The 14,382-nt window shown below is 44.3% G+C and overlaps 1 protein-coding gene across 1 annotated transcript in view; it reads right to left on the reverse strand.

The window, feature by feature from the left end:
* GPM6A (glycoprotein M6A) overlaps positions 1-14,382 on the reverse strand; it is a 334,890-nt gene that overhangs the window by 11,725 nt on the left and 308,783 nt on the right. Inside the window, exon 6 of the mRNA XM_063920652.1 lies at positions 9,219-9,284. Coding sequence (XP_063776722.1) covers positions 9,219-9,284 — 66 coding nt within the window. The remainder of the gene's footprint in view (positions 1-9,218; positions 9,285-14,382) is intronic.

The raw sequence follows: 14,382 nt of genomic DNA on the forward strand, positions 1-14,382 counted from the left end.
AAGCGCCCAACAGCAGAAGAAAATGGGAGAGGCCCCCGACAGATATAGCCCCCCTCCTTAAAGTAACCCCCTTATATGAGAAGTGGAATCCCTGCACAAGAAGGGGGGCATGGGAGCAGCATGCAGTTGTCCCAAGATATAAGAAGGGGAAGCCCTGTACCTTATGTTAAAGGACCACCTGTAAAGAGTTCCACAAGAGTATAGGGCAGAGTATAATTACTGCCCACTGCAGCCTGCTAAGTAGTCTGCATGAGTGAGACCATCCTGCAGAAGACAAGAGGGAGAGTGCTTTTGGCTGTGGTGTGCCTACAGTGAGGAGAGTGCAGTGGAGAAAAGCTCCTGTATTGTGTGACCCCCTGCAGCAGACCAGTGAGAGATCTCCTCAGAAGAGACACCTATGTGTGAGATAGTGAATAGCCCCTGAGATGTGCTCCACAGTGAGGGAGGGGTCGTTGCAAGATTTCATTTCACTACTGTGTCATATGGGTAAGATTGTGCTGGATGTGTTTTTTGAAGTGGAAAATGTAAGTACCTTTTGTAATCCTCAAGCTAAAAATATAGAGCATTTACCACCTGCTGCAAGTATTGTACTGGAAGAAGTTGGGGAAGAAGAGCTTGCAACCATTACGCTTACTGTGCTGGAGGATATGGGGAAGAAGAGCTTGTAACCGTTACACTTACTGTGCTGAGGAATATGGGAAAGTGTAAATAAAGTTTTCCTGTTCTTGCATCACAAAAATAGGATTTTAATACCTACCGATGCTGGGGACACTTCAAGAACCATGAGGTATAGACGGGATCCGCAGGATATATGGGCACTTTAAGACTTTGAATGGGCGTGAACTGGCTCCTTCCTCTATGCCCCTCCTCCAGACTCCAGTTATAGGAACTGTGCCCAGGGAGACGGACATTTCGAGGAAAGGATTTATTGTTAAACTAAGGTGGGATACATACCAGCTCACACCACAAACATGGCATTTAACAGAAATCCAGTCAACGGCATGAACAATGTCAGCAACAGGCTGACTACAACAGAAACACAACCTGTGTGTAACATAACTAAAACTTAGTAAGTAAGAACCGTAGATAGAGTCCGCACTGGGACAGGCGCCCAGCATCCTCTACGGACTAAGAGAAAAGGATTTACCGGTAGGTATTAAAATTCTACTTTCTCATACGTCCTAGAGGATGCTGGGGACACTTCAAGAACCATGGGATTTATACCAAAGCTCTAGAATGGGCGAAAGAGTGCAGATGACTCTGCAGCACCGACTGACCAAACATGAGGTCCTCCTCAGCCAGGGTATCAAATTTGTTAAATATCGCAAAAGTGTTTGAACCCGACCACGTTGCTGCTCGGCAGAGTTGTAATGCCGAGACCCCTCGGGCAGCCGACCAGGATGAGCCCACCTTTCTGGTAGAATGGGCCTTCTCTGATTTCGGCAACAGCAATCCAGCCGTAGAATGAGCCTGCTGAATCGTATTACAGATCCAGCGCGCAATAGTCTGCTTAGAAGCAGGATTTCCAATCTTGTTGGAAGCATACAGAACAAACAAAGCTTCAGTTTTCCTAAGTGGAGCCGTTCTGGTGACATAAACCTTTAAAGCCCTGACCACATCGAGAGATTTTGATTCAGTAAAAAACGTCAGTAGCCACTGGTACCACAATAGGCTGGTTCATGTGGAACGATGAAACCACCTTTGGCAGAAATTGTTGACGAGTTTTCAACGCTGCTCTATCTTCATGGAAGATTAAATACGGACTCTTGTGAGACAAAGCCGCCAACTCAGACACCCGTCGTGCGGATGCTAAGGCCAATAACATGACCACTTTCCAAGTGAGAAATTTCAACTCTACCTTCTGTAAAGGTTCAAACCAATTAGATTGAAGGAACTGCAACACCACATTAAGATCCCATGGTGCCACAAAGGGAGGTTGGATGTGCAAAACGCCCTTCACGAAAGTCTGAACTTCTGGAAGGAAGGCCAATTATTTTTGAAAGAAAATTGATAAGGCCGAAATGTGTACTTTTATGGAGCCTAACTTTAGGCCCGCATCCATACCTGCTTGCAGAAAATGGAGAAAACGCCCCAGCTGAAATTCTTCCATAGGATCCCTCTTGGATTCACACCAAGACACATATTTTTTCCAAATACGGTGATAATGTTTTGCCGTTACATCTTTCCGAGCCTGAAGAAGTGTGGTAATGACTTCACTGGGAATACCCTTTCGAGCTAAGATCCGGCGTTCAACCGCCAAGCCGTCAAACGTAGCCGCAGTAAGTCGTGATATACGCACAGCCCCTGCTGTAACAGATCCTCTCGTAGAGGAAGAGGCCAGGGATCTCCTATGAGTAATTCCAGAAGATCTGGATACCAAGCCCTCCTCGGCCAGTCTGGAAAAATGAGGATCGCCTGAACCCTTGTTCTTCTTATGATCTTTAGCACCCTTGGTATGAGTGGAAGCGGAGGGAACACATACACAGACTGAAATGACCCATGGCGTCACTAGCGCGTCCACAGCTATTGCTTGAGGGTCCCTTGACCTGGATCTCAGAAGTTTCTTGTTGAGGCGTGATGCCATCATGTCTATTTGAGGAATTCCCCAAAGACTTGTCACTTCTGCGAAGACCTCTTGATGAAGACCCCACTCTCCTGGATGGAGATGGTGTCTGCTGAGGAAGTCGGCTTCCCAGTTGTCCACTCCTGGAATGAAGATTGCTGACAGAGCGCTTGTATGTCTTTCCGCCCAGCGGAGAACTTTTGTGGCCTCTGCCATTGTCGCTCTGCTCTTTGTTCCGCCCTGGCGGTTTATGTGTGCTACTGCTGATATATTGTAAGACTGGATTAGTACGGGCAGGTTTTGAAGGTGACGTACTGCTTGAAGAAGACCGTTGTAAATGGCTCTTAACTCTAGCACGTTTATGTGTAGACAAACTTCCTGGCTTGTCCATCTTCCCTGGAAGTTTTCTCTCTGTGTGACTGCTCCCCAGCCCCGGAGACTCGCATCCGTGGTTACTAGGATGCAGTCCTGGATCCCGAACCTGCGTCCCTCAAGGAGGTGAGAGCTGTGCAGCCACCACAGGAGTGAGATTCTGGTCCTGGAGGACAGGATTATTTTCCAGTGCATGTGTAGATGGGATCCGGACCACTTATCCAACAGGTCCCACTGAAACACTCTGGCATGGAACCTGCCAAATTGAATGGCCTCGTAGGCCGCCACCATCTTTCCCAGCAAACGAGTGCATTGATGGATCGACACTCTTGTCGGTTTCAGAATCTGTTTGACCAAACATTGGATTTCCAGAGCTTTTTCTTCTGGAAGAAACGCTCTCTGTAATTATGTGTCCAGAATCATTCCCAAGAACGACAGCCGTTTTGTCGGATTCAACTGTGACTTTGGCAAGTTTAGGATCCAACCATGTTGTTGTAGAACTGTCAGGGATAGCGTAATGTCCTGGACCAGTTTGTCCTTGGATCTCGACTTATCAGGAGATCGTCCAAGTAAGGGATAATTGTGACTCCTTGCCTTGCGAAGGAGAATCATCATTTCCGCCATTACCTTGGTGAAAATCCTCGGAGCCGTGGACAGACCAAACGGCAACGTCTGAAATTGGTAATGACAATCCTGAATAGCAAATCTTAGGTAAGCCTGATGCGGAGGATATATAGGTATGTGTAAGTAGGCATCCTTTATGTAGACCCACACCATGAAATCCCCTTCCTCCAGACTGGAGATCTCTGCTCGGAGAGATTCCATCTTGAATTTGAATTTTATTAGGTCAAGATTGAGGGACTTTAGGTTCAGAATTGGTCTGACCGAACCGTCCGGCTTCGGGACCACAAACAGGCTGGAATAAAAGCCTTCTCCCTGTTGAGACTTGGGAACCCTGATAATGACCTGATTTAGGCATAACTTTTGTATTGCATCGCATACAACCTGCCTGTCCGGAAGAGAAGCTGGTAAGGCAGATTTGAAAAATCGGTGAGGGGGAACGTCTTGAAACTCCAGTTTGTACCCCTGGGACACTATTTCTAAAACCCATGGGTCCAGGGCCGAACGAGCCCAGAATTGACTGAAGAGCTTGAGACGTGCCCCCACCGGTGCGGACTCCCTCAGTGGAGCCCCAGCGTCATGCGGTAGATTTGGCAGAAGCCGGGGAGGACTTCTGCTCCTGGGAAGCTGAGACGGCTGGAGATCTTTTACCTTTTCCTCTTCCCCTATTAGCGAGGAAAGAATAACCTCTGCCTTTTTTGTATTTATTTGGCCGAAAGGACTGCATCTGAAAATGGCCTTTCTTTTGTTGTGGAGGAACATAAGGCAAAAAAGACGACTTACTCGTGGTAGCCGTAGATACCAATTCAGTGAGACCGTCCCCAAACAAGACACCACCTTTATATGGGAGCGACTCCATAGCTTTCTTAGAGTCAACATCAGCATTCCACTGATGAATCCACAATGCCCTCCTAGCTAAAATTGCCATGGCATTGGCTTTGCTCCCAAAATGCCAATATCCCTCGCCGCCTCCTTTAGGTAGGCCGCAGCGTCCCTGATATAACCCAGAGTTAACAGGATGCTATCCCTATCTAGGGTATCTATATTAGATGACAAGTTATCTGCCCATTTTTCAATAGCAGTACTCACCCACGCCGATGCAATAGTTGGCCTGAGCAGCGTACCTGTGGCTACGTAAATGGATTTTAACGTAGTCTCCTGTCTACGATCCGCAGGATCCTTAAGGGCTGCCGTGTCAGGAGACGGTAAAGCCACCTTTTTAGATAACCATGATAGGGCCTTGTCCACAATGGGGGATGATTCCCACTTATCTCTATACCCAGAGGGGAACGGATACGCCACCTGAATCCTTTTGGGAATCAGAAACTTTTTGTCAGGATTTTCCCACATTTTTTCAAAAAAGGTATTCAGTTCATGAGAGGGCAGAAATGTTACCTCAGGTTTCTTTCCCTTAAACATACAGACCCTAGTATCAGGAACAGCAGGGTCTTCAGTGATATGTAACACGTCTTTTATTGCCACAATCATGTACTGAATGTTCTTTGCCAATTTTGGGTCTAATCTGGCATCACTATAGTCGACACTGGAGTCAGTGTCCGTGTCTTTATCTGTGTCTGCCAACTGATCAAATGAACGTTTATGTGACCTCGAAGGGGTCTGGACCTGTGATAACACATCCTCCACAGATTTCTTCCATGCCTGGTTCTGAGATTCAGATTTATCCAATCTCTTATTAATAAGAGCCACATTAACATTCAAGGCATTCAACACATTTACCCAATCAGGAGTCGGCGGTGCTGACACGGTCACTCCCACAGCCGTTTCTGTCCCTAACACAGTCTCCTCCTGGGAAGAACACTCAGCCTCAGACATGCCGACACACATGTATCGACACCCACTGACACACTGGGCAGATAGGGGACAGACCCATAGTAAAGCCTGTCAGAGAAAACACAGAGAGAGTTTGCCAGCTCACAACCCAGCGCTCAAACCCAGTACTGAAACCTTAATATAAAGCCCAGACCTGTTTCTAGCGCTTTTATAACTTATATAAGCCAAATTAACTGTGCCCCCCCCCCCCCCCTCCATTTTGCACCCTGTTACTTGGTACAGCAGTGTGGAGGCAAGGACCAGCGTCTCTACAGCTTTCTTGTGAAGAGAAAATGGCGCTGAGAGCTGTGAGGGCTAAGCCCCGCCCCCTCAATGGCGTGCTTCAGCCAGCTATTTTATAATATAAAAACGCTGGCGGGGGTCAGGATTTTGTACCTTGGCACATCTTATCCACTTTGCCAGTATGAGGATTTTTTCTTATGCCGCCCAGGACGCCCCCCCCCCCCCCACGCCCTGCTCCTGTAGTGCCGCTGTGTATGGGAGCATGGCGCGCAGCGCGATCGCTGGGCGGTATCTCAGAAGCCGTCACTGAAGTATTCTATCTTCTTCTACTCACCTGTCTTCTGACTTCTGGCTCTGCAAGGGAGGTGACGGCGGGCTCTGGGAGTGAACCCCTAGGCGTACCTAGTGTTCCAAACCCTCAGGAGCTAATGGTGTCCTGTAGCCAAGAAGCAGAGCCTTTGAACTCATTAGAAGTAGGTCTGACTTCTTTCCCCTAAGTCCCACGATGCAGGGAGACTGTTGCCAGCAGTTCTCCCTGAAAATAAAAAACCTAACAAACTCTTTTCAGAGAAACTCAGTAGAGCTCCCCTGTGTGTGACCAGTCTCCATGGGCACATTTCTAAACTGGAGTCTGGAGGAGGGGCATACAGGGAGGAGCCAGTTCACGCCCATTCAAAGTCTTAAAGTGCCCATGTCTCCTGCAGATCCCGTCTATACCCCATGGTTCTTGAAGTGTCCCCAGCATCATCCAGGACGTATGAGAAATGGTCTTACTACACCTGTTGTCCCTGTGTGTCACTGCTGAGCACCAACGTGTTTGAGGGCCCAGCTGGTCATGGACGCCATACCCATGCCATAGCAAGAGCAGCGACATGCAGTAAGGTAAATGGCTGGGGAGACACTGGCTGGTATCAGAGTCAGATTTACACACATATATGAACTCAAGGGTTCATGTGGGCATTATACAGAGATGCAGTGGTCATAGACTACAGAGTTTTGACTATAAAAATTATTAGAATAATACAAAGAAGATATTTATGATGTTATTTGTACTTTTCATATCATATTTATAGTCAAAACTCTGGAGTATACTTGAGCATAACAAGAAAGGCTGTGCCTCACCTGAACGCGCGTCACTGTGCCAGAGCAGAGGAAAGCAACAGGAAAGGGGTGGTAAGTGTACCACAGCACCAGCAGGGTTTCACAAGAAGGAAACCATCAGTACTGTAGCTACAGATCTTCCCTGCCTGCTAGCACTCATATACTCAGTGTAATTTAAACCTTAAGGGGAGATGTACTAAGCTGTGAAGAGTGTTAAAGTGGAGAGAGCTAAAGTACCGGCCAATCAGCTCCTAACTGCCATGTTATAGGCTGTGTTTGAAAAATGGCAGTCAGGAGTTGACTGGTTGGTAGTTTCTCTCTCGCCACTCAGAGCCGGCCCTAAGCATAGGCAAACTAGGCAAATGTCTAGGGAATTTGGAATGCCTAGGGGCACAAGCAGCTTCTGATTAAAATGATATGTGGCATGCCTATATTCTGTGTGTGACTGTGGCTGTATCTGCATACAAAATGCTACGTTACAGAGTATTCCTGGAAATCACTGTAACATAGCATTTCGTATGCAGATACAGTACAGTCACACACAGAATATAGGCATGCCAGATATCATTTTAATCAGCAGAAGCTACTTGTGCATCCTAGCCACATAGTATTGCAAAAAAGATGCCTATAGGGAAAAAGGTGCCCAACTTTTCAACAAAAAAGGGGTGCAGGGTCAGAGGTGGAACTAGTGGGGGTGCTAGGGGGCACCAGCCAAAAACTTGCCTAGGGCATCATATAGGTTAAGGCCAGTTCTGTCTCCACTTTATCCCTCTCCATGGCTAAGCATTAGTACATCTGCCCCTAACAGTGGTTAACCCTCATTAGATTCAGATTTCACTAAACCAATGTTGACAATCAGAGAGACCTGAGACAGTAATAATATTATTAAAGAATAGTCATGACAGAGACAGCATTATGCTAAAGCAGGTATCAGCCATTTTGTATAATGGCAGCCCTTGTAGATGTATTTCAAGATATTTTTTATAGGTTTATAAGTAATGCTGACATTTATATGATATATGCATGAGACCTTTAGCTCTAGCAACCTGTATAAGAAATATGCACTCCAACATATTGCTAATGGTCAAGGATCAGCTCAGATGCATATATGGGTTATTAATCCTACCTACCCCTTTAAGAGTTTATTAAGTGAATTTTTGTACTTGCATAAACAAAACTTATTGATAAGAAAAATATGGTAAGAAGCAGTAGCTTGTTAAAAAAAACCTTTAAGGTCAAACAACTCCCTATATGTATATGGTAGCTCGTTAGGCTAATAAGCCTACAAGAATTAGAACCTGCAGATATAAGGAGTTTTTTGGCAAGATTCCCAGATATTGGCAAGACGCCCAGAAAAATTACCTTAAAGCATTTTAAAGGAATTTGAAGTTTTCGATATAAAATCATCTTTATAACTGTTGTAAGCTTTGTATTTAATAACTAAAAGCATGTATAATGTTATCAAATCAGTTTCAACCCAATAAGTAGTTATGTGATTCTGTGTCTCATAATTTGGTATTGATTAGAATGTTCATTGCAATAATCAATGAACATAGCCAGCTAGTTTATGTAATTTCCTTAAATGAATTACATAGATATTTCTGTGAGAAACTATTTTGTTAAGAGCAATATGATTTCTCCAGCTGCAGTCACAAGGACATTTAGTTAACTCCCAGGCTAAGATAAAACTTTAATTGCGTGATGAGAACATTAAAGAAGTATGTTTTGGAATGTCCAGGTGACAATGGAAAGAAGGCTTTCAAGATTAATGTCCAGATGGCGATAAGAAAAATGCCTTCTCATTAAATTAATGAGCAAACAGTGATAAGAATATATTCAGGAATGCTATAATTGGTTTTAATTAAATAATTGTTTATCTTTGCACACAGTGTACTTTGATTGGCTAACACACTGCCATACCTTTATTCCTTTGTTCATTTGTGTATAAATAAAGGCTCCTAGAGCAATGAGTCAGATCAGAAATGACCTGCTGAGCTTCTACATATCTCCTGTGTGTTGTCTCATTATTTCTGGTCTCCAGCCGGCTGCTAAGTACAGAACCACTGACTGATGTTTGAGGGTACTGAAGAGACAACCGAAGGACGCTGATATACGGAGTCTATCTCCAACAGTTACAAGAAAAAAGTACAATTTAAGAAGATAAAATGTATCCAGATAATCTGGAGAACTAGATCATTGATATTTTGAAAAATATCTAGGATTGCACCCATTCCTTTGAATGACTGAATTTGCATTAAGCTACTCCACCTACATCAACTAACTGGTTAGTAAACCTCATCCATTAACACCACAATGACATTGACCATGGAACTATAAATACATTTATAATATTCAAAATAATGACATTCACGCATAAGATCATTTTAAAAACATATGTTTATACAGCATTCACCTATCCTTGTATATGTAACAGATATAAATGGTGTAGCATAATTTTATTTAAAGCTTTATTATATGAACACCTTACCATAGCAATAACTGCAGCTCCAGCACCGGCCAATGCAACAATAAAAAGATGGAATGTCATATTCAGCTAAAGAGAGAGAGAGAAAAAAAAGCAATCAATGCAATCAACAGACTACAGCAAAGTAGACGAAAACTATTTATGCAAAGTATTTTATTCTATACCATTGGCAGTGTTCAATATACCTGTCTGGATCAGAACAGTACATCATACACATATAATGTGTACCCCCAATTCACTGTTCATTGAATCGTCCCATTAGATGGCTAACACAGTATAGATACATGCAGCATGTAGCAATACATTGCACCATCGAACAGCGGATCATTTAGTGTGTACAGCAGATGCAATGTATTGTTACATCTCATCGCACCGTAGATAGGTGTATACCTAGCTTAAGTGTCAAATTGGCATGAATTTGTTTTTATATGAATAGAATGAAAAAGTAATAATCTTGCCAATCAACATGTAATTATGCAGCTTGAGATATTCTATACATTTGTGAAACACTAAAATGGTTTACAATGAAATTCATGCACCTCCACGTGAAATAATAAACCTGCCTAGATGCTTTTTTTAACTGTATTTTCATTTTTTAAACTAATATCACTTGACTTATCAGTATACTTTATTTTCCAAAAAATTAATAATGTTGCACAAATCTGCAACTAAATAGGATATATAGTAAATATTGGCACATATTGGGGGTAACTGCAGGTCAGTTTTGTAGTCATATTCTTTCACACATGCTCCATAGCTCAGCATATTATTGGGTGGCAATGGAGCATTCATATGTGGACTAAGCTTAGCAAGGTTTGTCCTTTCCACTTTTACACCTTAAATACAGCTGTTTATTTATACAGAGTATTTTAACACCAATTCTGTGATCCCACTGAAATCTGCACCTCAGTACAGGCACTTATACTGTGCAAGACAGCAGAGTTCCATTTTAATTATTATCATTATTCTCTTTTACACATATACAGTATAATATTACTACCTACATAATAGCCCCAACAGGAGCTACCTTAATTTTATGCTTCTGATTGACTGATTGCAGATTCAGAGCTGAAGCAAACAGGTGGCCTCTTCTTTGCTCATGAATATATATTTGCAGATATATTTCAGCAAATTTGTGTTTTTTTTGTTTTTTTTTGTTTTGTTTTTATAAGATCTTTCGGGAGAAATTCAAATAGATGCAGTACTATACCCCAGGTTAAAAAGGGTGGTATCCTCGGGCTATAACGCATGGAGCTATTCAATTAGAGCTGTGACGGCACCTGAAATTAGGCTATTCCTCGTTACCTACCTGAACAAACCTGCTATTTCAGTTAGCCCATGGTAAATTACCTTGGTTAATTGAATGCTAAATCCCCCCGCGTCCCACACACACACACACACACACACACACACGCACACAGGTTATAACTACTGATTTAAAAAAGGTTTTCTTAATTTTATTTACAAATGATAGTGAATACATTTTTCACTATCAAAACAAATGTTTAACATTTTGTGTGTAGGTATCAGTGGCAAACGCAGGGAGGGTTCTGAGTACCCAGAAACACTGATGTACAGTAGGCGATAGCACACTGACAGCAGGCCCATAGCCTGCATTTGAAGCCCTGCCCCATTGCATTGTAATGCTGTAATTCGCTGGGCTATAGGGTGGTGGTGAAGCCAATATGATGTGATTCTATAAGTATTGTGTCATTTTAGTCCTGCCCCCTACCCACAGACCAGAGAATTGCAGCATTATCATTGTGGAGATGTGCCCCTGCAATGTCCGCAAGCTAATCGATGCTTGTGGGCTGACAGCCAATAGGAAGTGGGGGACTTTTGAATTTAGCACTGGCAATCAAGGCTCACAGACCAGTAGCCAATCAAAAGCATTTGCAGTGTGCCAATCACAGCTTTCCACTTCATAGCTACGCCCACTCACTTGTGCCAGCAGCAGAGCCTTGAGGAAGGTGATGGTCGGTGGGAGTCAAGAAAGAAGATAAGGAGCGAAGAGCAGTGGAGGCAAAAAGCTGTATGAAGCTCCCCACTGCAGCCCCTCCTGCTGATACTGGTATGTGGATTTGGGACACTGCTACCTATATTTAACACCTCCCTAGGAATCAGGCACAAGGCCTGTGGTCACAACCAGGTCTTAGGAGAGCTGGTGCCCCTGGTGAGTGATCTGGGTATTAGGACTATATGCATTTAGTCCATGTCACTTTACTGTACCCTGCAGGGAGCGGAAGAACATAGCGGGGGCTCCCGGAGCTGCAGGGAGCAGAGGAACAGAGCAGCTGGCCCCGGAGCCGCAGGGAGTGTGACACAAACACATAAAACATATGTACGGGCTACCTGGTGTAATGTATATATGGGGCTACCTGCCACAATGTGTATAATGGGTTACCTGGCATAATGTGTGTATGGGGCTACCTGGCCTAATGTGTATAAGTGGCTCTACTGAGGTGTAATGTGTGTAAGGGGCTCTACCATGGCATAATTCAGGTTGCTGCTGCAGGGAATATGAATGAGCTGAGGTCTGAGGAAGGTGAGGGCTGAGGTTGGTGATGGGGTTGGTGAGGTGGCAGGGAGCTGAGGAAGGTGATGGAGCTGGGGGCTGAGGAAGGTGAGGGGATGATGGCTGAGGAAGGTCATTGGGGCTGAAGATGGGGCTGTGGCTGAGGAAGATGAGAGGCTGGGAGCTGAGGATGGTGATGGGTCTGGGGGCTGAGTATACATTGGGGGAGTACCTTGATAAAGAGCTTTCTCCAGGTGCCATGGCTACACGCTACGCCTCTGGATGTGTGGGTGGGTGTATTATATCTATCCGATAATCACAGTATGTACTCTATCTAGCTACAGGAAAGCTCACCGCCGTCCCTCCCCTCACAGCTCTCACTGGCTCCCTCCCCTCACTCTGCCTTCTCCTATCAGTACTGTTAGTTGAGGACTGTTAGTATAGGACTGTTCCCAGGGCGGGGGAATCAGCTGCTTCAGTTGACAGGAGGGAACAGTCCTGTCCTAACAGAGTTCTCCTTGCGCTCTCTACATTAGGGAATTGGGGACAGAGATGAGAGAGACTGATGGGGGACAGAGAAGCAAGACAGGGAGATGTGGGGTGTGGGAGACAGAGATGAGAGACATGGGGGGTATTCAATTAAGTGACTTTTTTTGACTGGTTGAAAAAACAGCATTTTCGTTCCTTTTTTAATCCATTTTCGCCCATGCCATTTCACTTTTTTTTTTGTCGAATCAGCAGGGGCTAAAATTGAGCCCAAAACAGGCGAATTTGTCAAAACACATGTATCAGAGGCAAATTCGCCGATACACGTGCTTTTCGCCAGTGCCGGATTTTTCAACCAGTTGAAAAAACAGCATAGGCACTGAATAGGTCGAATGTAAATTCGACCTAAAAACAGGATAAAAGTGACTTTTTTTCGACTGGCCGAAAAAACTGCACTAATTGAATACCCCCCATAGTGGTGAGGAGAAAAGAAATACAAAACAAAGAGTGAGATTCGGCGCACAGAGCTGAGAGATGAGCAGTCAGGGAGTGAGAAAGAAAAATAATGAGAGTGGGAGACAAGAGTGGAGTGAGCAGGGACAGAGATAAGAGATGAGGAGAAGGGTAGGCAGGGTGATAAACATAAGATAAACATAAGATACAGGTAGACAGGAGGGTAAGGGGGACAGACATAAGAAACATTGAGACGGGGGGACAACGCTGTGCATATTAATGTAATGCGGTTATGTGACAGGCGGTCAGGAGATCGCTGGTCACAATACCATTGCCCCCTACCCGCCGGTCAGTATGGTGACTGGCAGTCTCCCAACCGCTGCACACACGAACCCAACCCCATATTATAATATACTGTATATGTATGTGAATGCTGGATACACTGTAAGTGTGGCCTCACACATTCTCATTTTGTTTTGGATGACACTATAACCTAACATCTAGGGTATGAAATCCCTGGAGACATCTGCATGTGGTGTTTAGATAAGCCTGTGTAATTTTTTACTTTTGTAAATGACAATTTTGGACATGTACTGTATCTGTGATCAAGTCTAATAAAATTGTCAGTTATTCATTTAGTTAGCCTGCTGTGGCTTGCTTCTTTTTTTAGACTCTATTCATTCCAGTTCAATTTCATTCCCGTTGGACATCTCCATTGATGAAGAGTATTCCTTATATGTCAGAATATTGTTAATTTCATGTGCTCCTTGTTAGAGAGTTTTCATTGAAGTGATTATAATACACAATATTTGCCCTCTTGGACTTTTTCCAAAGATTTCTTGGTTTGGTTCAGTGCTGCATCAAACTACTGATGAGAAGAGGCAGCCACCCACAAGTCCTGTATTTAGTGGAATTCCCCAACATTAGTTTACTACACGGTTAAGTCACATTATTATGACCACCTCCTACATTTGACGTTGGCAGCGCATAACCCATGAAGTACATCACATGTCAAGCACTGGCTTGGTATATAAGGTGCGTGATAGGCTGTCTGCACACATATTACTCATTGCTGTTATGGGTAAAAGGGGCAATTTAGCCGATTTGCAAAAAGGGATGATTATCGAATTTCAGGCCGAGGGTGGCAGTATTTCTGAAACAGCGCAGTTTGTGAACTGTTCGTGTACTGCTGTGGTGAAGGTGTATGTATGCTGGACAAATGGCACCATTGTAAATAACCAATGTGGAAACTGCGCAGCACCATGCGCCATTGATGTGAGAGGTGAACGTCGGTTACGAAGGTGCATGAGGGTTGACTGACACACTACAGTGAAGCAGCTCCCAATCAAAATGAACCTAGGGACAGGGGTGCAAGTAGAAAAAAACTTCTTAGTGGTACTGTGTGCGCAGGCCGCCAAAAATGGGTGTGGCCACACGGGGTATGGCCAATGAAAATGGAGGCATGATACACATATGCCCCCAATAGTGCCAGATAAACATATGCCCCCAGTAGTGCATTGCCAGATATGCCCCCACAGTGCCAGATACATACACCCCCACAGTGCCAGATACAAATATGCCCCCACAGTGCCAGATACAAATATGCCCCCAGAGTGCCAGATACACATATGCCCACAGTGCCAGATACACATATGCCCCCACAGTGCCAGGTATACATATGACCCCACAGTGACAGATATGCCCCTACAGTGC

The sequence above is a fragment of the Pseudophryne corroboree genome, chromosome 1 (genome assembly GCF_028390025.1).
Source record: "Pseudophryne corroboree isolate aPseCor3 chromosome 1, aPseCor3.hap2, whole genome shotgun sequence".
NCBI classification, from domain to species: Eukaryota; Metazoa; Chordata; class Amphibia; order Anura; family Myobatrachidae; genus Pseudophryne; species Pseudophryne corroboree.